At 46.6% G+C, this 27,892-nt stretch overlaps 1 protein-coding gene across 3 annotated transcripts; it reads left to right on the top strand.

Annotated features, from left to right (window-relative positions):
- Positions 1-1,465: 1,465 nt before the first annotated feature.
- Positions 1,466-27,358, top strand: FCRL4 (Fc receptor like 4). Of its 3 annotated transcripts, none has more exons than XM_077901226.1 (13): positions 1,466-1,603; positions 1,889-2,008; positions 3,823-3,843; positions 7,188-7,439; positions 8,490-8,747; positions 9,035-9,319; positions 10,143-10,430; positions 18,305-18,418; positions 19,445-19,472; positions 20,471-20,553; positions 20,779-20,847; positions 25,309-25,340; positions 25,440-27,358. In XM_077901226.1, the coding sequence occupies exons 2-13, from the start codon at positions 1,978-1,980 to the stop codon at positions 25,554-25,556; spliced, it is 1,578 nt and encodes a 525-aa protein (XP_077757352.1). In that variant the 5' UTR covers positions 1,466-1,603; positions 1,889-1,977; the 3' UTR covers positions 25,557-27,358. The 3 variants fall into 3 exon arrangements, with proteins under 3 accessions (XP_077757352.1, XP_077757350.1, XP_077757351.1); XM_077901224.1 differs by having other exon boundaries at positions 18,221-18,418; XM_077901225.1 differs by lacking the exon at positions 3,823-3,843 and having other exon boundaries at positions 18,221-18,418.
- Positions 27,359-27,892: the final 534 nt, after the last annotated feature.

Raw genomic sequence — 27,892 nt, 5'->3', positions numbered from 1 at the left:
TATATGCAATCCATGGCTGATGTTTCGAAATGAAACCTCAGTTTTGGTACTCATAACTGAGGCATTCATCTCAGTGACTCAAACACAGCAATTAAAAATAGCACCTGATTTGTTTAAAATATTTAAGCTTTTAGACAGTGGTTGCAAACATAGCTTGTGTGTTTGGACATCTTATGTCATAAATGTAAAATTTTATTTGCTATTTGAAGTTCACTCATTCAACAAAATTGATGGCAGAAGCAGGAGAACAGAAAATAGGACTTCAACTTCCCCTCAAGCCCTAGTCACTCAGTAATATTTGACTTCTCCACTTATGTAAACTACTCTCGTCGGTGAAAACTATCAATCATAAAGTGTTTTCCAGTTCATGGACCTAGAATAGCAGTAGTGATATTGAATATTTACATTGTTCTGGGCACTGGGCCACGAGCTTCCACATCATTGCATTCATACACATGTTGCTATCAATACCCCCCCATAAGTGGATATTATTTTTGACCTCCTTTGTATCAGTACTGACACTGAAGCCTGAGGAGGCTAAGTACTTGACCAAGGTCACATGACTGGTAAGAGGCAGAGCCAGGATTTGAATCCAGGTTCATCTCGTCTCAGCCCTCCTGAAACAAATGAAGGCAGCTGAGACAGGGCACAGAGGTCAGAGGTCTAGGTGAAGAAGGACTGAACACCACTTTGACATCCTTTACGTCCCCACAGTGCTGTGTGTCTGTGTGGCTCTTACCACATTTTATAAGTCTTTGAAAGAAATATATATGTATATTTTTTCATCTTCTTATGCTTCTAAGGTCCTGGACGTTGTTTGAAATATAATTAATGTTCAAATACAAGCCCTCATTAGAGAAAGAAGCAGTTTTATTTAGGTGCATAGAAACATCATTATATTAGAGCAATACAGACCACTAATAATTCATCCTCTGTCTGATGTCTTCCATTCATGGAAAAATCAAGGGTCATTCACTCATGGATATCTTGAGGGTGAGAATGATGGTGATCGTGATCGCCTTCCACCCTTGTCCATGCTCATCACTCAGGCCCAGAATGATGCCTTCTCAACTTTTCCACTGAAAAACCTCTCCTACTTCTCCAGAACTGGGTTAGATTTCCCTCCTGTTGGACTATCAAAGCACTTTCCTCTCTATATTCGACTCCCCGTTGGTCCGTCTGCCTGCCCCATTAGAATGAAAGCTTACTGAGTCTTGCTTACCACTGTTCTCCTAGCACCTCCTCCCCTGCAAAACATACTATTATAGAATCCATATGTATTTGTCAAGACATGCCTGTAACAAATTTTAAATTCTAGAACTCTAAGTTAAAAATTTTATAGTCCATTCTCCAGGAAGAGTGAGATGGAGCTATACTTTATTTTTCAGTCTACCTCCTAATCAAGTCAAAGTGTATAGCTTCCTCTAAGACAAATGAGTCAAGATACTTTCATATGTGCTACATAGTCTGTGAGTTGTCTTATGATTCAGATACTCCATCATATGTGGATGGTCAACTGGAAGTGGCCCAGCAGAAGCCTCAGATATCAGAGGAGTGCATCTCTGCATTCAAGGAGAACTTGTCCAGCTCTGGAGTGATTCAGGTACATCCTCGGATTACATGAATCTACAGGATTGTAGTCTTGCCTTGTGTCTGGTAGCAGAGAGAATGTGTTGCATTTTCCTTGGAAGACAGTAGCTGGAAGTTTCTGAAAATATGACAACTAAAGCTTTGGGGAGCTTTTCATATCAAGAAGTTAGAGCAGTACTTAAGGCATTCTGTTAAAGAGTGACTTTTGTCATTAGGAGTCTCTCATACTGGGTATGGGTAACATGCTGGTATTTTAAGAAAGATTCCTCTACTTCCCCCTTTCACTTCATTACTGCAGCCAGCTGTTCTCAGAAGCACCTTGCTGCACTCACGCTGGGACTGGCCGTGTGGGAGCTGCTGCTCGTCAGGATCCTGGAGCACGCTCCCATGCTCCTGTGGGCATCCTTGCTGGTCCTTGGTAAGTGGTGGACGGGAAGCCTCTGCTCAAGAAGGAGCCAGAGTCTCCCCATGAGCAAAGCTTCCCCTCTGGGCTGTGAAACAAATGGATTATGCTCCTATTTCAGAGCCACAGAGAATGAACAAAGGGGAAGATATTGATTGAATGAATGGTATGGGGAGGGGGATGATTTCCAAAAGTGCATTCATCACTTACTTTTAATTGCCTACAAAAGATTCCTCCTCTTCTAGAAATGGGCTTAATTTTCCATGTTAAAAAAAAAAAATCTACAGTTAGGGGCTGCCGGGCTGGCTCAGTCGGTACAGCACTTGACTCTTGGCCTCAGGGCTGTGAGTTTGAGCTCCACGTTGGCTGTAGAGATTACTTAAAAATAAAATCTTAAAAAAAAAATCTGTAATTCGATTCAGTTACCTTCCTAATCACAGATCATCAAGACCCAGGGTGAAAGATGAACTGAGTCTGTGGGAAGGGAACATGTCCTAATTGTGAACTGATGTAGAAATGAGCTTCTGCTGAGAATGTTTATTTCCTTCTCTGTACCCTATGATCATGCTTGTTCTGATAATTGCAAAAAGCATGAGGGAAGAAATAAGATAATTTCCCCTGGATTATTTCCCCCTGCTTCTGTCCTAGTTTTCAATATTTGTTAAAGTGAGGCACTGATTTCCTAGTAGCACAAGCTAGGGAAATAAAGACCAGTCACTTGTAGTCAGTCGTTTGCACATTAAATTTTTATTAAGCATGTTTGTCTTATTCCCAGCCACATGTCCAGACCCTAACTAAAAGAAGAGTTATTAGTGTGGCTGGCATATCGTGAGAACTCGGTAAAAAGTGAATGAAAGGGGACACTGGGCACAGCACAGTGCTGGGCAGCAGGAGAGCACAGGGTCATAGAGGACACAGTCTCTGCCCCCAAGAGCTGACCATCTGATGAGGAAATCAAGATACAAATGCAAGACCATTTGACTTGAAAACACACAAAAATATTATACAGTGAGTCATAAGATAATGTGTGATTACTATTAATTCTTGTTAATAGGAATTATAATTAATTGCTGAGCCCTGACTATGCCAGACACTTCTAAGAATACTCCATGTATTCATCTACCCAATCTTTTAACAAACAATGAGCTGGAACTGCTACAAGTCTCACTTTCCAGGCAAGGGAGCCAAGGCACAAGAGACAGTCTCTTGCCTTTAGCTCTGTGCAATGGCAGAGTCAGTGTACAAGGCTATCCCCTGACATTGGAACTGTGCTATTAGCCACTGCCCCATACTGCATGTCTGATTTCCAGTCCCAGTGAGCTGTGATTGCTATGTTCTGAGCCTAGAGTAGAGTCAGGGCACTGCAGCCCAGAGGCATCTGTGAGGGCTTCATGGAGGAGGTAGCTTTCATCTGGGTGTCAGGGCTTGAGTGTGATTTGACTGTTCTTGGTACTGAAGGAGACTAATGTTCTAGCCAAAGAGACAGTAAAGCCAAGTCTGAGCAGCAGCCACAGCATGGTCATGTCTAACAAATAGTGAGAGTGGCCATTGATGGAAGACTTACTAATTCAACTCATTGAAATAGAACTATGAGCTCACCTTTACGGTCCCCGTGTGACAGATGAGAAAAGGGGAGCTTGAGAGCTTTCCACAGGTAGACAGTGTTGCCCTGCTCACCTTCAGACCTCTGTGGCTCCTGGTTTCTCTGGGCGGTGGAGCTGGGCTCTCCTCTCCTGCCCTCAGATGCAGTGGGGAGGGCGGTGGGCTCTCTGGGTGGGAGGGCTCGGCCCCATGCCTCGTGCTGACCTTGGCCCTCACCTCTCTTACAGCTCCAGTCAGTGGACAAATTGGTAAGTAGGTCCCCTCTTTCTTTTCTCTTTAATGTTTCTAGATATTCTAGTGACCATCCTCTGTGTGGAATGCTTGTCAGAGGTCTGGTCCCCACATCCTTGTCCTGAGGACTTCAGGCAGGGCAGCATCACTCCATCCTATGACCCTGACCTAGGAGCTGGGGAGTCACATTTTTGGGCCAAACCTGTCATCATGTCCAGTGAACCTGAGGAGCCTGGGATGCATGTCACGGAGGCCAAAGAGGAGTGTGCCCCATCTGATGCGGGAGATCCTGGAGGGAGGCTAGAATTCGGCTGAGACCCCGGTGGGAGTGGAGGGTCGGAGTGCAAATAGCTCTGCTTCTCCACCTTTCCAGCCCAACACAGCACGGTCACATCCTAGGGGAACTGCTCCACCCCAAACTCCTACATGCGTGTGTAGACATTTTTCTGTGAATAGCTCAAGTCACGATGCCTCTGAGCCCCCACCATGCTGGTCAGCAAAAAGGCCAGTCTTTTCTGGGAGCTGTCTCCAGGTGTTCTGGTAATCCCTGAAAATCCCTTCAAGGCCACTGGGTTCATCCTGGGGCTGCTGGCTATCATCAGGCCCCAACCAGCAGAGCTTCACACTGTCCCCTGCCGCTTGGGGCTGTGGACACAGTCCATCTCCCACAAATCCCTGCTGAACAGGGAAGAGATTACAACTTGACAGGACTTTGCTAAATGCTCTAGGATGGAGAAATAAATTACAGAAAGTGTCTTAGATCAGGTGCTAGATGTGGTTAAGCTGAGAGCTTCTAGCTCAGTCCCAGCCTCATGAGGCCCCGACAAGATCTGAGCCTTCTCCAGCACACAGCAAGGGCAGTTCTGGGGGCCAGTGAGGAATCTGGCTGCGCACAACAGCAGGTTTCTCCTGCCCTGGAGGTGAGACCTGCTGCCCAGTCTCCACGTCCTAGCCAGGATGCTTCCCAGGAACACAGACAGCCGAGATTTCTATTCTCTCCAGGAGAAACACGACTCCCTGCTCACTGGGAAAACAATATTCTGTAGAATCCTCTAAAGAGAAAGAAAAAGTCTGCAGAAACACCTGAGGGTTTGCATTACCAAACAGAACATTGAGCTGCTTCCTCTAAAACTAGTGTTCAGGTTATTCTACAATTTTTGCTCCCAAACACAGAGAGAATATTTCCTTTACATTTGGGTGTAACTGAAAGACTTCAGCATTCTTGAGACAAAGGTAGGAATACTTAAAGTCTCAGGCTTTAAAAAAGCAACCATTTGTATGTCTTAAAGGTAGATCATCCTCCTTATCTGAGGCTAAAGTTACCAAAGAAAAAAACACACCTCAAGGTGATGAAGTTTTAGAATATAGGTGAGGCCTGGAGCCAACGACCAAGAAAGAATTCTTGAGACGTCTTTGGTGCAAAATGGTGGTTTTATTAAAGTCACGGGCAGGAAGAGCTGCTGCCCCGGGCCTGTGAGGGGTGGCTGCTTATATACCCAGGAGTTGGAGGGGTTTGGCGATAGCGTACTCTGAGGAATCTTGGAAGCAAGGTTTCCAGGACCTTGAGGGGGCTAGCTGTGGTTGGGGAAAGGTCACTTATTACCGTCTAATAAACGCTGAGTCATGAGACCCTTCAGATGGATATCGGTGGGCCATGTGCTTGGGGGATGACTGCCAACATGTATCTTGGGGGGTAGAGATAAAGGACATTTCTAAAGGAATTTTTATATGTTAAAGTAGACTTACAGGCTTCTGGGGGTCGGGCTAAGATTGCCTTTTGCCCTCAGCAAAGTATGAACATCGAGGCAGTGGAGTCCGTCGAGGAATGTCCCTTTGCCTATTTCAAGGACTTGTCAATATGCTGTCCCAGGCTCATGCCTTGTCCTCAGCTAGCCCTGTATTCCCCCATAAAAGGGATTCCGCTTAAAATTTTATGGTAAATTACGTACCCTCATAATTGAGATTTTCATTTTGAAAGATAAAATAATGCAAATAGACATAATCTGTTTTTTTTTCCTGCTTCACAGAATTTAGATTACACAGGCAATTTGCAGAACAAATTGAATCGAATATTGATTTTTTAAAATGAGGTAGCTGCCACACTTCAAGCATCCTAAATGCTCAGAGCAGGAAGCTGGGGAGGAGGGAGGCAAATGAAACTTTAAGAGACCTCCCCCCACCCCCCACACCGCCCCCCCCCCCCCCCCCCCCCGCCAGTCACCCTACCCTCAATTCTCCCCTCTGCCTCCACCCCCACCCCCCACCTCCACCTGCTTGTTCTTTTATTGCAGGGGCGAAACCTCCCTGAGCACCTCCACCCCCCCACTCACTCCTGGCTCTAGTCCCCTGACATCTTACGGAGAACCGGATCCTGTGGCTACTAACTATTCCCCACATCCTGAATTCCTGCCTCTCCACCAAAATCCGAGAGGGCAGTTTCCCTGCACAGCTGCGCACCACGTTAGCTCATCAAAATGCCAGTCTTCCAGCGGGCTGCCAGCAGCAACACCCGGGAAGGTGTGCGGGAGGGTGTTTCCAACAGCGAGTAACAGTAACGTCTCAGAGAAGAGAAACGCCTCCTTCTTCTCAAGTTTATCACTGGGGCCCATCAATTAAACAGACAAAAGATAGATTAGCAGGAGCAAGATGTGTATTGGCTTCTTACAAGGGTGTGCAGAGACTGGGAACCAGGGAGGGGGTTAGGACTTGGGGCTGGGATGCCACCTGAGCAGGGCAACAGCCAGGATGTGGTGGGAGAGTGGGGAGGGGTGGGGGTGGTGTGATATTCAAGAAAGATAACCGGCCCTTTGGAGAACAGGTGGTGACTATGGTAGTTCACTAGTTTGTGACGATGTCTGTTGAGGCTCTGGTGATAAGGATCAGTCTTTCATGGCTGCTCCTGAGGAGGCAATTTAGAATGGGGTTCTTTTGGGAGGCTCGGCTGTCAGGCAAGTAGGGTATTCAGAATAAAAAACACACATAAAACCTATTCTGAAATGCTTTCAGCTCAAAATAACTTCTTAGACCACGGTGGTGTCTTCTGGATCCCTTCAGTGACCAAGCCCTGGGCAGGAGGGAGTCCAGAGGGACTTAACCAAGGGCCAGGCCAGTGTCACTGTCTTCCCACAGTGACTGAGGTCCTGCTGGGGTTGTCCCCTTGAGGCCAGCCTGCTCTTACAGATCACAGGGTAGCCACTGCACTCCCAGGAAAGAGGAGCACAGTTGGAGAAGCTGCAGTCCTCCCAGGGGCTTCCTGGGGGGATTCTCCAAAGCCTGGTCCTAGGGTATGACCCACACAGATGACTGCAGTGGGGACCATGGGGGTCTTCATCTCAGACTCTGTCTTTTCTTTCCTCGACAGCTGCACCCAAACCCGTGATTTCCCTCCATCCTCCATGGACCGTCGTCTTCAAAGGAGAGACAGTGACTCTGACTTGCCATGTACCTCACCTCCGTGCAGCAGAGTACATAACATGGCACCTGTCGTACTTCGGAAAGGATCTACTACATAAAACCCCAGGAAACACCCTCAAGGTCCATGACTCTGGAAGGTTCAGGTGCCAGACCAAGGACTCGCCCCCAAGTGATTCTGTGAGGTTGATCTTTTCTTCAAGTGAGCAGCAAGAGGGTGAATTAGTTAAACTTTAGGAGTCGTTTCATTGCATCCTAGCCCCCTGGAGCTGGTGACCCCTGAGGTCCTTCTTCCTTCTGCTCTAACCCTTGACCTCTGCCACCTTCATGTCCTAGGGCCCTTCATGTCTACAGGAATTTTCCAAACTACTGTTGACGTTAAAGTTTCATTATCTAATGTTAATCAGCAGACATCCCTGCACATTTACCATTGGAGGAAGGAGTTCATTTAGGGGATTCAAAACTGAGCTGTCTTAGCCCCTGCCCACAGGATAAACGACAGAGACAGGAAAGCACTGAGCACCAGGAGGTGCAAAAAGTAGCCTTGGACCAGAGTTCAGAGGAGGGGAATCTCCACCTCAGGCCCGTGTCCTCACCTGTCCTGGTGCCGGTCCTTTCTCTACTCCTGCTTTCTTGCCTCGGGGCACCCACTGTCTTCCTGTCCTGCTGTGCCTGCTTCACAGAGAATGGTTCTGACCACTGTATGGCCCTGCGCTGGGGGAGAGGCAGTCCCTCAGCCACCTCAGAGGGGTCAAAACTGACTGCTCATGCAAATTTGAAGAGCCAGAGGATGTCTGCATGGGATCCCATTCCATGTCCCTTGCCCCTGGGTGTGTATCCAACGACAAGTCTGCTGCAGAGCAAACCCTGGTGCCCGGTGACACTTCCTAGTCTGTTTCCTCTGCAGTGACTCCCATTCGGAGACAGGGGGAGCAGGTTGGTGGCGATCTTAAACCGTGTTCAACAATGTTGGGGTGTTGTTACATCCCATGCGCTCTTCGTCTCCGCGTTAGAATCCTTATACGGTGTACCTGTCCCGAGTGTCACGTAGGTGTCGAGTTGGTGTGTTTGGGACTTATGATTTACGAATTGCCTCTGAAGCAGGTCATTAGAAGTCGGAAGGAAAGAGTGAGCCTGGGGCAGGAGACTAAATCCTGTGGAAGACAAAAGAAAACCAGTCAAGCGTTGTGAGCCAAGCCGACGGAGGAAGAGGGTGCCGTCAGTGACAGGCTCTGTTGTCTGTGTTTTCCAGACTGGCTCATCCTTCAGGCTCCACACACCGTGTTTGAAGGTGACACGCTGGTCCTGAGATGCCAGGTTAAGGGGAGACAGAAACTGATCACTGTGAAATACAGCTGGAATGGGAAAGTTATCTCTGTCTCTAATCAAGGCCAGGATCTTCTGATACCACAAGCAAGTTTGAACAACAGTGGCCACTACCAATGCATTGGATTTCTGGAGAGAGATCATTACGTATATAAGTCAAGTACCAGAATTATTAAAATTCAAGGTAAACCCTTTCATATAGATTTGCTTAGTGATGTCAGGGTGGGGAACTGGGTGTGACAGAGGATCCATATGTTCATGTCCCAACTCTGGACAGCGGGAAGTGTGGGTCGTCCAGCAGAGACGGCAGGGTTGTCCCACTTGGACCCAGGGGAGGGTAATGGGATGGCGGGGCCGATGGGGCTCTGTCTTACTGGGGGTCTGTCCGAAGCTCTCTAGGACGGAGAAGCCAAGCCTGCCTGTCCCAGGGCCCTACATGTTCTGAGAACTCGGTTTACCTCTTCTCTCCAGAACTATTTCCATATCCAAAGCTGCAAGTCACACCCTCCCAGCCTACGGAAGGCAGCTCTGTAAACCTGAGCTGTCAAACACAGCTGCCTCTCGAGCGGTCAGACACTCTGCTGTACTTCACCTTCTTCAGAGACCGTGGGGTCATGCTGTCAGACTGGAGCAGGTCCCCAGAACTGCAGATCACAACCATCTGGAGAGAAGACTCGGGATCGTATTGGTGCACGGCTGCTACAGCAATCCCCAGCATCCAAAAACACAGCCTCCCACTGCAGGTTCACGTGCAGGGTGAGTGGGTCCCCAGCATCCGCAAATGCAGCCTCCCCAGCAGGTCCACGTGCAGGGTGAGTCGTGGGGAGGCGGCGGAGAGCCGAGGCCGTGACACCCTCCCTGATGTCTCCCTGTGGCTCTGTGCAGGGTTTTGTCATCCTGATGGAGGCAGGCTGGTCCTGAGAAGTCAGGTACTATAATAAAAGAAATGCAGGGCTTGTTTCCACCACTATTTTTCTAAAAACTCAAAATTCCTTTGGAACTCTAGTACCTTGAAATGAGAGAGATTGTTCATGAAGTTAGATATGAGAGTTAAGGGAAACAAAAGTAAGAAAACAAGGTGCCCTGAGCTGACACATTCTAGATGGCCAGATCGTGGGATAAACCACTAAGGAAATAAGCACGGCGTCTTCCTAATCAATAGCTACAAATAGTGGGAGTGCCTGCCATGTGCAAAGCACCAGAGAAGGACACATGCATAAAGATAAATATGATAAATATCATCTTGTCTCGTACCAAAGCAGGACTCCTGGAAATGGATGTGGTCCAGCAGCATCCAGGTGGCCACTCTCGCTGCCACCTATCCCTGTGGATAATTCAGACTGCCACTTAGGACATCAGACAAAACTCAAAGGCTTCTTCAGGGATAGGCAATTTTTCTCTCCCAGGGCCTCATGTGTCAGGATGGAGCTATTATTACATCTGGTGATGTTCCAGTCCATGGGCTACAATGTTAGCACCTGCTGGAGTGTACCTTAGTCACATAGAAAGTGAGCCGGTCCAACATGCCAGCCCTGCCCTCCCCACACATGCCCTCACCTGCCCTCTCATGTCCATGCAGGTGTCCCAGTATCCGGAGTGCTCCTGGAGACCCAGCCCCAGGGGGGCCAGGCGCTTGCAGGGGAGCCTCTGGTCCTCGTGTGCTCCGTGGCTGAAGGCACAGGGGACATCGCATTCTCCTGGCACAGAGAGGACACGGGGGAGCATCTGGGGAGGAAGCAGCAGCGTTCCCAGAGAGCAGAGCTGGAGATCCCTGCTGTCGGGGGGAGCCACATGGGGCGCTACTACTGCACGGCCGACAACGGCCACGGCCTCGCCCGCAGCGGAGCCCTGAATGTCACTGTTACAGGTGAGATTTAGTCTCCGTTGACCTTATTCATGCTCAGTTTTTTTCAGGTTAGGGGTGAGCATGGCCAGGACTCCTGGTGATTCTCTTGTTTCTGGCTCCATTTTGCAACGTGTAGTTTCTTCACACAAATATTAATACTCAGGCTACAGTGAGGTTCTCCAAAGAGGTGATGCTGGGCAGGAGGCTTTTCACACCCTGGAGATGATTGTACGCCTCTGTACTCTGATCCATTGTGCGTTGATGTCAAAGAGCAGTGTTAGCCCTTTAGCCACAGGCAGGGTCCTGGGACCAGGTGCACTTGCCTCTCCGGGAGCCGTCACAGCCCACCCCCCCTCACAGGGCCAGCCACAGGCCCTGTAGGCCTGAGAACCTCAGGGCCCAAACTGCCCACAGGCCAGGAAGCTTACGGGGGCCCCGGGAGCCAACACAGAGCCCAGTCACCTTCTGCTGGGTCCCATGGCTCTGGCCTATGTCTTTCCCTCCCTCTGTCCTCAGGAAGCCACACAGCCAGGCTCCCAACACAGCCCTCCTGGCTCTGCTGAGCTTCAGTCCCATCTCTGGCAGGCTCGGCTGCACCCCTGTCATCCGATAATGACATCCTCTTACGAGGGGGGCTGCTGGGAAGCAGGCTGCCGGCTCTCCATTGCAGTGGACTCCTCAGGAGAGTTAACCCTGCTCACTCCCTCCGCTTCTAGTCTCTCTCAGCCCCTCAGTACCTGGCTTGCTTCCTGCCACCAATGTCACTCTGGTGAAGATCTACTGCCCTCCTTGTTGTTTAAGTCAGTGGTAATTCTTTCCCACACCACTTAACTCCTTGCAAGCTTTGGACACAACTGGCCCTCCCCTTCCTTCTTGGACCGCATTCCTCCCTGGCTTCTCAGACACGGCTCACTCTTGGTCCTCTGCGCATTCACCAGACACTCCTTCTAGGCTTCCCTGACTGGGTTCCACCCGAATCTCCAGCTCTGAGTGTGGGGCACATGGCTGTGTGTCCTCAGATCCCCCAACTGCGCCCACTGTCTGCATCGTGTCATCCTGTCTTGTGATTTTAGATGCACCTTTGACATCTATAAACTGACAACCCCCAACATCGACCTGCAGCCCAGGCCTCTCGTCCGAACTCAACACCCATATATCCAAGTGCTTAAATAAACTGCTCCACAGAAATAGCTGTCATCTCAAACGTAATTCATCCAAAACCAAAGTCTTGATTTTCACTCCAAATCCATTCCTGCTTGGAGCATCCCCTGGCTAAATGTAAAACCCCACTCTCCTAGTTGCTTAGGCCAAAACTTGGGACATCATTTGTGACTCTTCTTTTTATTTTGTCTTCCACATTGAATCCACCTGTCAGTCCTGCTGGCTCTACCTTCAGGATATAGCCAGGATGGGACCCATTCCCACCATTTCCACTGCCACCCCCTGACCCAAGCCACCTCTATTCCTTCCCTGGATTACTGCAGTGACAACCTCATGGCCCTCTGCTTCACCCACTGCTGTACACAGTCTATTCTCAGCATATCCTCAGAAGGAACCTCTAAATCGTGTTGCTCTCCTGCACAAAATCTTCCTTTGGCTTCTCATCAACTTCAGAGTAACAGCCATCATCCTCAGTGGCCTGCTCTGGCCTGATTGCCCTCCTTCTTCCCCTTACCTCCTCCACTCTAACCACCATGGCCCCTGTCTCTTCCTCAAGCTTCCAGTCATGCTCCTACCCACCTCAGGGCCTTTGCACTGCTCTTCCGTGATATTCTCATGCTCACCCCTTACTTCCCCCAGGAGTTTACTCACCTTTTTAGGGAGACTTTTTCCCAAACCACCTGTTTAACCCAGTAGCCCTTCACCGTGGCACTTTCTGCAGACCCCCTGGATTCTCCCTCAAAGCACTTACCCCTGGCCGCCATGCAAGGTCCTTTTGTCCCTCTCACTTTTCCCATACTTGCCTCTTGAGGGCAGGTTGTTATTTGTGTCCCAGGTGCCTGGACTAGGACTTAGCCCATATTAGGCTTTCAATAAATATCTACTGAATAAGTGATTTTCACACACATCATTTTATTGACCATAGTAACAACCCCAAAAGATAAAGACATTGGTATCTCCATTCTACAGAAAAGGAGTATGAAGCTCAGAAAGGCTTAGTGATTTGCATAAAGTCAGAAATTGTAGACCTGCACACAATCATTCAGCTCAGAGGGACCGAGGGCATTGCCAAAGTCCTTCGAAGACATAGCACACAGTCAAGTTCCCGCTGCCCACCATGCTACACAGATGGAGAACCGTGCCATCTCTGTGAGCAGTGAGCCCTGACAGGACCGTGACCTGAACAGTCGGGACAGTAGCTGTGGGAAGGGGTGCAACAAGGCGGCCCAGCTGCTATGCTGTTTCCCCCTCAGCTCCCTGGAGGCAAGTCCTGTGACCAAGGGGACCTCCCCGGGCGGGTCTTCCCACCAGCAGATGCCACAGGACTGTCTGCCTCTCAGTCTGGAAATGTCTCAGTGAACTGTAAGAGTGGGTGTGATCCCCAGCACTGAAGGCCAGAGACCTAGCCTGGTGTCGTGTTGATGGCATTTCAAGAGGGAGAAGAGTTTAGCAGAGCTATAAGCTGCCGAGGGGCACCCTCTGAAGACCAGCCAGCCTGAAAACCCAGAGGGGCTCTGGAGGCAGGAGAGCTGCTTCTCCAGGAAGGCTCTTGTCCTGAAAAGGTGTCCTTGGGGAGCCCAAAGGCTGCACTCCCTGAAGAGGGCAGTAAGGAATCTGTGGGAAATGACACCTCAGTGTGAAGGCGTTCATCTTCCCTTTGGAGTCAAGGTCAGTAGAATCAACCCACCTCTGTGGCCAGCTGGCTGCCTCATGCATGTCATCGGGCTGGCTTGCACGACTTCACAAGGCAGATGTCGTCCTCCGTTAAGGAAACAAATGCTCTCAGAGATTTAGCAGATGTCAAGGATTCAGATGACATATGGCAGAGCAGGAATTTCTTATTAAATCTTTTTTATTCGTGGACCTTATGGAAAATCTCTGTGCTCAGAAATAGGAGAATTTCTAGCAGCAGAGAAACTCTGGAGTAGCCTGGAGTACCAGGCTGTCGTAGCTCATGTGTTTTTTTGTTTTGTTTTGTTTTTTGTTTCTTTTTTGTATTTTTTTTTATTGGAGTTCTATTTGCCAACATATAGTATAACAAACACCCAGTGCTCATCCCATCAAGTGCCCCTCTCAGTGCCTGTCACCCAGTCACCCCATGTTCGTTTCCCAGAGTTAGGTGTCTCTCATATCTTGTCACCCTCACTGATATTTCCCATTCGTTTTCTCTCCTTTCTCCTTTATTCCCTTTCACTATTATTTATATTCCCCAAATGAATGAGACCATATAATGTTTGACCTTCTCTGACTGACTTACTTCACTCAGCATAATACCCTCCAGTTCCATCCACGTTGAAGCAAATGGTGAGTATTTGTTGTTTCTAACGGCTGAGTAATATTCCATTGTATACATAAACCACATCTTCTTTATCCATTCATCTTTTGATGGACACCAAGGCTCCTTCCACAGTTTGGCTATTGTGGACATTGCTGCTAGAAACATCGGGGTGCAGGCGTCCCGGCGTTTCACTGCATCTGTATCTTTGGGGTAAATCCCCAGCAGTGCAATTGCTGGGACGTAGGGCAGATCTATTTTTAACTCTTTGAGGAACCTCCACACAGTTTTCCAGAGTGGCTGCACCAGTTCACATTCCCACCAACAGGCAAGAGGGCTCCCCTTTCTCCACATTCTCTCCAACATTTGTTGTTTCCTGTCTTGTTAATTTTTCCCATCCTCACTGGTGTGAGGCGGTATCTCATTGTGATTTTGATTTGTATTTCCCTGATGGCAAGTGATCCAGAAATGGGTCCTCAGCTCTATGGTCAACTAATATTTGACAAAGAAGGAAAGACTATCCACTGGGAAAAGCACAGTCTCTTCAATAAATGGTGCTGGGAAAATTGGACAGCCATGCGCAGAAGAATGAAACCAGGCCACTCTCTTACACCATACACAAAGATAAACTCAAAATGGATGAAAGATCTAAATGTGAGACAAGAATCCATCAAAATTCTAGAAAAGAACACAGGCAACACCCTTTTTGAACTTGGCCACAGCAACTTCTTACAAGATACATCCATGAAGGCAAGGGAAACAAAAGCAAAAATGAATTATTGGGACTTCATCAAGGTAAAAAGCCTCTGCACAGCATAGAAACAGTCAACAAAACTAAAAGACAACCTACAGAATGGGAGAAGATATTTGCAAATGACGTATCAGATAAAGGGCTGGTTTCCAAGATCTATAAAGAACTTATTAAACTCAACAGCAAAGAAACAAACGATACAATCATGAAATGGGCAAAAGACATGAACAGAAATTTCACCAAAAAAAGACATATACATGACCAGCAAGCACATGAGAAAATGCTCATGTGGTTTTAACAGAAATTCATTTCTCATAGCCCTGGAGGCCGGAAGTCTGAGATCAGGGTACCAGTGTGGTCAGGGTCTGGGCAGAGCCCTCTTCCTGGCTTGCAGACAGCCACCTTCCTGGAGCAGATATGTCCTCACATGGCAAAGAGCGGGGAGAGAGAGAGATGACTCTGGTGTCTTTTCTTATAAGGACAGTAATCCCATCATGAGGGCCTACCCCCCAGGCCTCACCTAAACCTGATCACCTCCCAAAGGCACCATTCCCCAAACTGGCACAGTAGAGGTTAGGGCTGCTTCAGCACGTGAGTTTGAGGATAGACACAATTCGATCCATGGAATGGGCCAAAGTTGGCTGGGGTGGTGCTGTGTGGGAACAGGCCTATCCCCTGTATGGGGGTGCCCCCTGAACTGATCAGAGGGTAGCATGAAGTTCCTGGGGGAATAGGATGCAGTGTGAGGGCCCCAGGGGAGAACTAGTGCTGACGTAGAGACAGCAGGCACCATGAGTCGGGAACGGTTCAAAGCACTTCGCACATATTAACTCATTTACTCCACCAACAACAGTGGTACCTTGGTTAGCACCATCCCTGTGTTACAGATGAAGAAACTGAGGCACAAAGGTATTACATTCTTTTCCCTGGCCACACAGTGAGGATATGGAGGAGCTGGAACTTTAACCCAACAATCTAATTATAGAGTCCACACTATTCTCTTTTTTGTCTCCTACTTTCGTTGGGATATAATTGACATAGAACCTTGTATAAATTCAAGGTATACAACTTAATGATTTGCTCTCTCTATATTGTGAGGCATGATTACCACAATGGTGTTAGTTAACATCTCTGTCACCTCAGATAATTATCATGTGTGGGTGTGGGTATGTGCATGTGCATGTGCTTGTGTGGGGAGGACTCTCGGCATCTTTCAGGTGTATGACACCGTGTTGTTAGCTATAGCCACCATGCTGCGTACCACATCCCCAGAATGTACTCCTCTTATAACCGGAAGTTTGTAACTTTTGGCCAACATCCCTCCACTTCCCTCACTCCCCAGAGCCACCACCAGTCGTTCCATTTCTATGACTTTGGTGTTTTCAGATTCTACATCTTAAGGGGGCTCGTAAAGCATTTGTCTTTCTGTTTGACTGACTTCACTGAGCACGATGTTCTCAAGTTTCATCCATGTTATTGCAAATGGCAGGCTCTCCTTTTCGTGGCCAAGTAATATTCCACCGTATAAGTGCATGATGAAGTGTATGTATTTTCTTGATCCATTTGTCTGTTAATGGATGCTTAGGTTTGTTCCTGTGTCTTGGCTGCAGTGAACATGAGGAGGCGAATGTCTCGTCCAGACAGTAATTTCATTTTCTTCAAATGCATCCTCAGAAGTGAGATTGCTAGATCATATAGAAGTTCTGTTTTCAACCCCTTGAGGAATCTAACCCCCAGCCTGTTTCCCACAGTGACTGCACCAGCCGACATTGCCACCAAACAGGGCATGAGGGTTACCTTTCCTCCACCTCTTTATCAACACTTGTTACTTCTTGTCATTTTGATAATGGTCATTCTAACAGGTGTGAGCTGATATCTCATTGTGGTTTAGATTTGTATTTACCATGTGATTGGTGATGTTGAGCCCCTGATCATGTGCTCATTGACCACTCATATATCTTCTTTGGAAATTTTTGCATCTATGTTCATCAGCAACATTGATCTGTATATTTCTCATGGTGTTCTTATTTGCTTTGGTGCCAGGGTAGGGTGATGCCAGCCTCATAAAATGAATTTGGAAATATTCACTCCTCTTCAAGTTTGTGGAAGACTTTGAAGGGATTGGAGTTAATTCTTCTTTACATGTTTGGTAGAACCCACAGGTGGTACCATCTGGCCCTGGACTTTCTTTGATGGGAGAGTGTATTACTGAGTCAATTTCCTACTCATCACTGATCTTCATGATTCAGTCCTGATAGGTTGTATGTTTTTAGGGATTTACCCATTTCGTCTCGACTCCCTTACTTATTGGTGCATAATTGTACTGAGCCTTTCAGACTAAGAGAAATTTCAACTCCTTCCTCTAGAGTAGCCATGTCTTCTAGGAGTACAGGGTTACCAGGAAGGGGAGAGATTTGCCCTCTGCTCATTGAATCTGGAACCCTGGGTTCCCTGGCTATGGCTCACTCTGATTCTGCATAGGCAGATGCCCTGGCATGCAATGGGGAAAGATTCACTACAGGACACAGCTGAGCTGCTCTGTCCCTGGATTTCTCCCCAGCACTCCACTCCTCTGGTTTAGCTTTCATGGTGGGGAGGCTGGGCTGGTGACCTCCACTGTCTGCAAGTGGAACCACTCATTGGTCAGATATTAGCTTTGTTGATTTTGTCAGGAAGAGAAAGCATAGAGACAGCAATGTCACCAATGGCCAGTGGCTATGTGTACTGAGTACCTGCTTTGTGGCAGGAATCATGGATGCAGAACACCATGCAATAAACGGGAATTATTATCAGTGGTGCTATTGTTGGGAAACATGAATGTTTTCCTTGTAATCTGTGGCCCTGGCATCTGAAGTCTGAATTCGGGACCAAGGACCTGCATGTGAAGCACCCCCACCCCCGCTCTTTGCCCCTCTCTTTTTTGCATTTGCTTTTTCACAAATGTATTTATTTGTTTATCTGCCTCCTCTCCCTCCACTGTGAACTCTTAGAGGCACGGACATCACTGTCTTGTTCATTGCTCTGTCCTCAAGGCCTGACATATGGCAGGACTCAGTAAATGTCTGCTGAATGAATGAATGGATCTGCCAAATGAAGTCTCTTGAATGATAAGACAGGAGAACAGACCCAGTAGAAAAATCAGAACCCCCGACAGCTGAATTTGTTGCTCCCACCACTTTCTCTTCTCCCCTACAGAGCTTCTATGAGGAAGGAGGTGGTGCTTTTTCCTCGTGGTCTCCCAGTGTGTTTTTGTCATGGCGAGCAACGTCACTTCTCATGCCCAGTGGGTAGTGTCGGCCCTACGTTATGGGCTGACAAATCAGCATCATGTCACATTTCCCCAGGTGGCCTGGGGAAATCCCCAAGAGGTCAGATTACTAGAATATGGGACATACAAAAAAAGAGATGCCCCTCAAATGCTAATTTTTAAACCAATGTCAGTGGGTTGGTGGAGGTTGCTGGCTGTGTTCTTCCCCTCTGCCATGGCCCCCAGACCCTCAGCCTGCACCTCTTACCAGAGCACAGAGTCCCATCCTGCCATGTAAGCTCAGAGCTGGGTGGCCCAGAGCAGAAGGTTGCCTCCTGTGTGCATCAGCATCGTCCATTAGATTTCTCCCTCCCCAGGGCTCATGACCCCAGCAGCATTGAGGAAAGGAACCAGGGCCCCATGGCCCTCTCCTGGGGCTCACGCAAGCTCTTCCCTGTCAGGCACTCCGGGGAACAGAAGTGGCCTCATTGCTGCAGGAGCCACTGGGGGGCTGCTCAGCATTCTTCTCCTGGCTGTGGCCCTGTGGATGTACCACCAGCACCAGCGGAAGTCAGGTTTGTGTTCTCTCACCCTCTGCTAGAGGTCATGCCCTGTCCCTGGCAAGCACCTTGGCCACGAGCTCCCCACCACCCTCCCCCTCACCACCTCCAGCACCCACAGACATATACCATCAGAGGTGTGCCGAATAGATGCTGTGGTTGAGGGTTGCTTGTACTAGCTGGGTTCACTAAGAAAATAAGTAAAATTTTTCAAATAAAATTTCAAAAACTTAATTCAGTGGTTTCCCTGGGCAGTTTTTTGGCTCATAGACTGGTCAACTACTTCCTGCAGCCCATCCTAAATCCCCCATAAACGGGCAGTCACTATAAGTCAAAGGCTCTGAGAATAGGAGCTGGTTAATCTCAATCCTTCCTCCCCTGAGACTTCCCCATATCAAAGCCTGAACCTGCCACCCTATGCTCCAAGGGAGGGCTCCCCACAGGCCAGCCTGCCAGCTCCTCCCCTACCTGGGGGAGAGCCTTGCTTCCAGAGGCTTCTTGCCTTGGCCCCGCTCAGGCTAGTCGCAGGTGCAAGACCTAGTGTAGAAGACAGGCACAGAAGCTGTTCCGGTTCTAGAACAACTACCCATACCCTCCAACTCTTGTCTCTTGGTTTAAATCAGCTCAGTTCAACCCACACACTGTTCTCAGTGCCATGTGCCCTGCATGGGCTGCTTTGGACCTCAGACAACGAGTCATCTGGGCATGACCATGGACTCCTCAAACTCTGCTGGCAGCCCCATACTGCTCTGCAAAACAGACTATTTGGTCCTGTTTAGTATTTCTTGAGGTGTATCATCACAGCCTCGAACTTTAATCAAGTCTCAAATAATTGCATGTTTAACCCAGGAATGGGTGGCCCTGTCCCCAGCGAGTTATACACTTTGTTCCATTCTTTTCCAGATCATTTTCCTAAAAACCCAGGACAGAGTGCATGTTTGAGTTGACTTTTTCTGTTGACCTAAGGCAGTTCCCATGCATGAACTTTTTGAGAACGAGCTCCCTCTGCTGACACAAACATGCCTTTGCTCTGTTTTGCAGGAGGTCGTTTTCTGGAAAACACAACCAGGTGAGGTCTCAGCATTCTCGGTCTTCCAAAAATAGAATATGCAGAACTGTGGGTTTACAAAATTAGGTCAAGTCGTGTCTCTATGTCCCTGTGGCTAGGTGCCCACATTTTCACACCCCCTGATATGACCAAAATCACAATTTCTAGGGCCTTCTAATAGTCCATATCATGGATTTAACAGGTATTTAGACCCATTTCTTATTTGAAATTTATCCATTCATCCAAATGGGTGGTACCAAGGATTATAGGTTTTCTAGGTGGTCAAAGAATATTTCTGGTTCAGATGGGGCTCTAGTCAGACAATGTGTTGCTGTGATTATGTACATGATGACTGTGCCAGATTTTCCAGGAAAATCTTGGTTTCTAATCATTTTCCTTTGCCCCACACATGCACATACATATACTTATCAGACTTCAGAAGACATGGTCCTGTACCATCTACATGCCTAGGTCCTTATATAGCCAGTGACTTGGAGCACAGATTGTGTCCAATTTCTTCTTGAATTGTCCAGGCAGGACGCTGTGAAGACATGTAATCACCACCTCCTGGTGATGAGGCCAGGTTTTTTAACCAGTTGAGAGCTGCCCTTCTGTCTCTGAGATGGTTGTTACTAAGATGTCAGAGACTGGCTGGCCTTGTTCTCTGGCAGCCAGCCCATTCTGTGGTCCTAGGGATGCTCTCAGAAGAAAAATCTGGCTCTACATGGACCCACTGTAGGTCCAGTTAAATCATTCCCAGTACCCAGTCCCCTGCCATCAACTGCCACCCTCCTCTGCTTCCCCACCCCACCATGCCCCTTCCTCTCTGGGTTCTTCATCCTCTGCCATCAGCTGACCACCCCCTTTTTGCTCTGCCTACCCCACCGTGCCCCTTCTTTGGGTCCTTGGTCTCCTACTCTCTACTGACTTCTTCTCCCGTGCCTCTTCCTCTCTGGCCATGCCACTGCCCTGCATCGTATGCCATTTCAGGGATGATCATGCATTTCTGTGTCTTACAGGAGCACTCCTACCATAGGCCCTGGAGAGGCCCCCCATTCTGGGTGCCCTGCCCTGGTGGAGCTGCAGCAATTGTATGGCAATGGTGAGAACTCCCCATAGGGAAGCCATTCCTTCTGGAGCCAGGGAGAAATAATGTGCGTGAGGCCTGGTGAAAGCCTGGTCTCCTTACGGTATCCCAAACCCAGACCTACAGGAAACCACTGCCGTATCCTTTGTCTCAGAAGCGTGGGGAGGAGATTTAAGAAGAGGCCTCTGTAACACATACCTCTAATGGGGGTGGCCTAGAAAGTGCTGTTTCTCCCTTCAGGGTACCTCGAAGAGGAAAACTTGGCATATTCTGAGATCCGTATTATTCAGCTGGGACAAGAAGAGGCAGGTAAGTCCCTGGAAAAGACCTTGGCTTCAAAATATATTCCTTCATTAAATGCATGTTTTTACTGAGTACCTCCTATGTGCCAGGTACTGTGGAACGTACATGGGGTCAATCACCGAACAAGGCAGATAGAAACTACAGTGGTGCTTAGATTCTAAAGAAAGAAAAAAGACACTAAAAATGCATCATTTATCTTTGTTGATGATTAAAACAAAAGTTAAGCAACCTTCTGATCAGTATTGTGATCGTGAATGTTTATGTATGAGCATTTCTTTTAAGTAATGAATTAAGTAATCAAGTGATGAGGTTTACAAGCCACCTACTATGTGGTAAGAACATTTATAGATACATGTTCACATAAAGTGTATATATACATAGACATATGTTCAGTTAGTCCATATAAACAGCCCTGTGTAACCAATATACTGAACAAGCAAGACTTGTGACTTCATTACAAAAAATACGTTTCCCACTGTTTCTTGAAACTTTGTGGGAGATCTTCCCGGGCACTTAGGATGAAAATTTGGCAGTCTAGGCTTTAGGCTTTTCAACACATTCTCTAATTTCTTAGGTAATGAACAGCAGGTGAACACCATTTGTCACAGTCTCAATTCAGCAACTAGAATACCCAGTTCAAGATGTTAATCAAAATTAGCCCTCCACTAGTTCAGGCAGATTTGAAAATGCGAACTGGCGGGGACAAGAGAACAGCATGGAATTGGCTTTTCTATTTCTGTGGCTGGCCTCCCCTCACAAGCCTGGATGGTGCAGGGGACCTGAGGGGGAAGGGTTCCGTCAGCTGCTGCCCGGAAGCTGGTATCCACCTGTCTGGCTGGCACATGCAGATGTGAGCCCTACCCGGGGTGCCTCAGTGGCTCAGTCAGTTAAGCATCTGCCTTGGGCTCAGGGCTTGATCCTGGGATATTGAGATGGAGCCTTGTGTCGGGCTCCTTCTCAGCAGGGAGTCTGCTTCTCCCTCTCCCTCTGTGCTCACACACAATCTTTCTCTCTCAAATAAATAGTCTTAAAAAAATAGAAGTGGACCCTCCCAAGAGGTGCATGCATGCTCTCTTCTGCGGTTCCTGCCAGATGCTTCTTCCTGCAACTTTTTTGGCACAGTTGGCCATCTCTAATCCCCACAGGTGTTTGTGACCCTTCAATGGCCTCATCCCCATCACTCACATCTAGCTTCTGCTACTGGAGTCCCCTGGTACCTGTGGGCCCTACCGAACAGGGTCCCCTCAGCCACACCCTTGTCCTTGGTCCAAGCTGGATCATGTCTGTCTGTGGGGACACTTGGGGGTTCGTGTCCACGCTACCTCAAAAATGTCCTGATCCCATCACCAGTTGCGAGTCAACACTCTCAACCCTCTAGACTGGAGGCTCTCAAATATTTTTTATTGTCATCCACAATGAGAGATACAGATTGTGTTGTCAGCCAGTGTGAATCTGCACACATACACAAATAGTAATGAATAACTGAAACGCAAGTATTTTATAATACTTAGTGTGATGCACTTGAGTTTCTATTCTACTCAAATTTATTGTTTTAATCAGATTTATTGAGGTATAACCCACATACAGTATAATTAACTAATTTTATTTTACTTTTTTTAAAGATTTTATTTATTTATTCATGAGAAACACACAGAGAGAGGCAGAGACACAGGCAGGGGGAGAAGCAGGCTCCTGTGGGAACCCCAATGCAGGACTCAATCCCGGGACCCTGGGATCACTCCCTGAGCTGAAGGCAGACGCTCAGCCACTGCGCCACACAGGCATCTTACAGTTCACTAATTTTAAATGCACAATTCAACTAATGTTAAGAAATATAACCAGTCCCAGACTCACCACCACCTTCAAGACACGGAAGGTTTCCAACACCCAAGGAAGTCCCTTCCTGCCTCTTTGCAGATGACTTTTCCAGCTCTGCCCAAGCCACCACTGACCCACTTTCTGTTTCTAGCATTTTGCTTTTCTACAATTTCATGAAAATGGAGTCATACATAATGTAGTCTCTTTGGCTTCTTTCCCTTAATGTAACGTTTTCAAACTCATCCATGCTCTAGCATATTGTAAGTAACTTACTACTTTTTTTTTTTTTTTGGCACATATACACACATACACAACTGGATGATTTGAGGATAAGTATATGCCAGTGAAACCATCAGCATATGTATCATCTCCTAAAGCTTTCCTCCACCCCCATTATTACTATTATTATCTGTGTGCATGGTTAGAACACCTAACCTAAGATCTACCCTCTTAGCAAATTTTGAATATCCAATACAGTATTATTAGCTATAGGCATGATGCTCTCTAGAGGATCTATAGAACTTATTCATCCCACATAACTCAGACTTTGTTCCCTTTGACCATTACTTCCATTCCCCTGGTTACCACTGTTCTGTTGTCTGTTTCTATGAGCTTGACTATTTTAGATTCAACATATAAAGTGAAGACATACACTATTTTTCCTTCTATGTCTGGCTTATTTTACTTAGCATAGCATCTTCCAGGTCCATCTATGTGGTCAAAATGTTAGGATTTCCTTCTTGTTTAAGGCTGAATAATACTTCACTGTGTGTGTGTGTGTGTGTGTATATATATATATATATATATCTCAAATATTCTTTATCAATTCATCTATTAATGGACACTTAGGCTGCTCCTGTCTTGGCTACTGTGAAAAATAATGCAGCAAACATGGGGTGCAGATATCTCTTCAAGATCCTGACTTCCATTCCTTTAGATATATACCCAGAAGTGAGATTGCTGGAGCATGCAGTAGTTCTATTTTTAATTTTCTGAGGAACTTCCATATGGCTTTTCCACAGCGACTGCCTTACACTCTCACCAGCAGTGCACAAGAGCTCCCTTTTCTCCATAACCTCACCAACTCTTGTCATCTCTTGTCTTTTTAATGGTAGCCATCTTAACAAGTGTGAGGTAACATCTCATGATAGTTTTTATTTGTATTTCCCTAATGATTAGTGATGTCAAATATCTTTTCAATATCTGTTGGCCATCTCTATGTCTTTGGAGAAATGTCTATTCAGACCCTTTGTCCATATTTAATTAAGTTAATAGTAGTACTTTGGCTATCAAGTTGCATGAGTTCCTTATATATTTTGAATATTAACCTGAATAGTCTGCAAATAAATATATTCTCCCATTTCATAGGTTGCTTTTCCAAATATGGTGCCTCATTAAGGAATTTAAAATCCCCAATATTTTTGTGCATTGTAGAAATTTCAATTGCCACCTGGTCTTGAACTTGTTTTACAAGTGATGTAAACCACCACTGCCCCCAATGATCACAAAACCTGCAAAAGACAAAGCTAAGACCAAGTCTTCTGTCTTGCTGTATTTGCTGCTTATAGAACCTATCACTATATTTTACCAATATGGATCACCTGCTTTGTTTATCACTTTGCTTTCTCTGCCATCCCCACTAATCAGGATCCTTTGAATGGTAGAATTAGAATTGCCTCCAAGTTGTTTGGGTTAGTTGAATGCATCTTATAGAGTTAGCTTGATAATTTACTCTTCTTTGCACTCTTTCTTTGATGTATTTTGTGAAAACACCATTGAAATTGAGCACTCTGTTGGTGGACTAGTTCTATTTCAGATACTTTATATATTAATTGATCTGTAGCAAGATTTCTTCCACAGTTTCTTGAGGTTTGCATGAAGCCCCTAAAATTGTATGCAACATTCCATATATATGACTATTATTCTGGGAAGAGACTACATAGCTTTCATCACATCATTAAAAAGATCTGTAACCCTGAAAGTTCAATGGTAAGAATATGGTGACAAAGAGAGGAACTTCAATTGTCCCAGAGGCATCTCTCTTTCTCTCTTTTAGGCTCTTTCTCCATAAATCACTATGTGGCTCTGATGCTTCCATCCTTTTCTGAAACTCTCAATTTCTCACATGTAGGTTCTGGCAAATCCCACCTGCTAAACTTCCCTCTCACTGAAGCTCCATCTCTAGAAAACTGTGGAAATAAACTTAAGAGCTAGAACACATTAATGTGAAAGAGTTTTCCCATAGGCACGCATGTGAAGCTCTCTCGTGGGAGCTTGCTGAGCAATCACGGGGTGTTCTGAGGTTGGAGTGAGACAGAGAAGCTGTAGGTTAGGAGAGGCAAAAGTTAAAGCAGAGAGACATTCTCTATCAACATCTGACAAAAGAAGGGAGCAAGATTTCTTGGTGTGGTAGTGAGGAAGGACCTTACAGATCAATGGAGCTTGTAAAGAACTTGCAGAGGGCAGGACTAAGAAATGGTAAAACAGAAAGTCATATGTGTCATAGGACATTTTGGGGGTTGGGCGGGGGGAAACATAACCGCAGGTGGAAAAGTTTCAATGGCTCCCAGCCTCTGGGGAAAAACTTGAAGCCTGTGCTCTGAATGGATTGTGATGCCCATAGTTCAGTGAGTCCTTTTCCCTCCACAGCCAGTACCTCCAGAACATCTCTAGAGAACAAGGTGAGTGCCAGTCCCTGACTTTTTTCTCTCCCACTGCTACCTCCAGCCCCCGCCCCCCTCTATCTTTCCAGTTCTTCTTCTATCTCCTTTCCACCCCAGCATACTTCAGTTATCTACTCTGCGGTGAAGACACAGCTCCCAGAGGACTCAGCTGGAGAGGTCAGGTCTCAGGATGAAGATGCCATAGAAAATTATGAGAATGTCCAATTTGCATGACTTGTCCCTGATGCAAAGCTCCCAGCCCAGTGCCATCTTCAGGGTTTCTGGAGTGGCCAACTAGTTCCAATGTACCAGTTCTTCCTGCCCAAGTGCATTCATATCCGACTCCTAATTCACCTGCTCTGAAGTGGTGATGGGGCAGCCACAGAGAGACTTGCTCAAGTGATCAGGGTCCATGGATAGACAAGACCCTGAGCACCTGCTCTGAGCCTAACCCAATGCGTTCCTCAGGGTCTGATTTAAGGGAAAGGAGGAAGGGGAGAGAAGTACTCCTGCTGAAAAGCAGAAATACAAATGTTGGTGAATAGGAATTTGCACATAGACGCAACTGAGTGACTCAGATATCTGCTCAACGTGTCTCCCACCACTATCCCATTGGGGATCATCTGCAGCAGCTGGCTTAACTATGAGTGGTGCCCACGTGCTTCCTAAACAATGCCCAGAGCCACCCCTCCTGCATACCCTGTTTCCACTGTCAGGATTCAGTTGCAGACCAAAGAATCCACTCCAGCGGTTTACAGAGAAGAGAATTTAAGTAGGATATTAGGTACTATACATCTGAAGAGCTAGAGAAATGGGCTCTAGGCTGAGCTTCCAAAAGCAAAAGGCAACAATGTTAATGTTACTTAAGACAAAGATTTTTAGCATTAGAGAAGAGAAATAAAAAAATAAAATTGGGGCGCCTGGGTGGCTCAGCAGTTGAGTGTCTGCCTTGGGTTCAGGTCGTGATCCCGCAGTCTGGGATCGAGTCCCACATCGGGTTACCTGCATGGAGCCTGCTTCTCCCTCTGCCTGTGCCTCTGCCTCCCTCTGTGCCTCTCATTAATAAATAAATAAAATCTTTTTAAAAATTAAATTAAATTAAATTAAAAAGTTAACTAATAGCCATACAGATCTAAATTTGAGTTGGAAGTACCAGTATAAGCTGATGTCAAACTCTGCTTTTTAAAAAAGATATTTATTTCCTAGGTCTGTACACTGAAAATGCCTAGAAATAATTATAAATCTGACAGCAGTGAGCACACCTTTCATGGATTTTATTCTACAAATACTATTTCCCACCCAAAGGGTATTGGACTGTCTTTCTTGAAAGAGACATGTCCTTAGTTACCAAATAGTTGCTGTGGGAATAAATAATTCTTCCAATAATGAAGAGGGAATGAAAGAAGCAGAAAAGCATTCTTTTGATTGGATATTTCATGGGATGCCTACTGATTAGGTTAACATGAAAAATCAATCAGGCTAATATTATGTGCCTCCTAATGGAAGTATTTAATGTCACCTACAAAGTATTCATGCCCAAAATATCAAAATTGAATCCAACCAAGTTTCTAGATCTAACCATCAGCTTACAGGAACTACATGGAGCTACAGAATAGTGCCATGAGACCTACAAACTAAATGAGACTTGACATACACCAACCAAAGGCACAGCCAGCCTTGTTTGGATCCTGACTCAAACCGAGTTAAGAAAAATACCACTTGGGAAATTCTAAAGGAAATTTGTACAATAATATTAAATTATTTTATGTTTGGATGTAAGTGATAGTGCTAGAGTCATGTTTTATTTTTAAAATAAAGTGTCTTTAAGAAGTCATACTGAGGTATTTGTAAATGAAATGATACAGCCTTGTTTGAAATAATCTAGTAAGAGCAGGGTGAGTGGGATGGTGTGGAGCTGGCCATGTGTGCAACGTTTCTGAAGCTGGGTGACAAGTACATTGTGGGAGAAAAGGGGGATTACACTAGTCTCTACCTTTGTATGTTTGTAATTTTCCACAATAAAATACTCAAATATCCATGCCCAGACACTGTCTCATTCCATGACCATTGGTACATCCACCCTGGTGGAGACCCCCTCACCCATCAGGCAGTGGGCTCACTGTCCCCTTGCTGATGTCTTTCCTGGTACCACCTATTCTTAGTCCTGTGGTCTCTTGCTCAAATTCTCACAGTGAGTTCTTACCTCCCTGACAACAGACGCAGAGTCCTTGCATGCCCACAACACCCCACCAACCTCCCTCCCTTGGCCTCCCAGGCCTCGTTTCCTGCTTCTTTACCCCTCATCACTCAGCTGCAGATACAGCTCACACCAGGCAAATGCCCCCACTCCCCACCCCTAAAGCTTGCATGGAGAGCTCTTCCCCCTAGATGCCCAACAAGGCCTTGAGGCCTACCCTCAATCACATGTTTTTTGTGAACTATTATCCCCCATCTTCAGCACTGCTAATCTCCTTATTACCTCCGCTTTACTTTTCTCCCCATAGCACATCACTTTAAAACCTAATACAAAATTCACTTACTTATTACCCTTCCTATAATAGGAGGTTTCA

This window comes from Canis aureus, chromosome 6 (genome assembly GCF_053574225.1).
Source record: "Canis aureus isolate CA01 chromosome 6, VMU_Caureus_v.1.0, whole genome shotgun sequence".
In the NCBI taxonomy this organism is placed as follows: domain Eukaryota; kingdom Metazoa; phylum Chordata; class Mammalia; order Carnivora; family Canidae; genus Canis; species Canis aureus.
The sequence above is the reverse complement of the archived record's forward strand: the minus strand, read 5'-3'. Positions and strand labels throughout refer to the sequence as shown.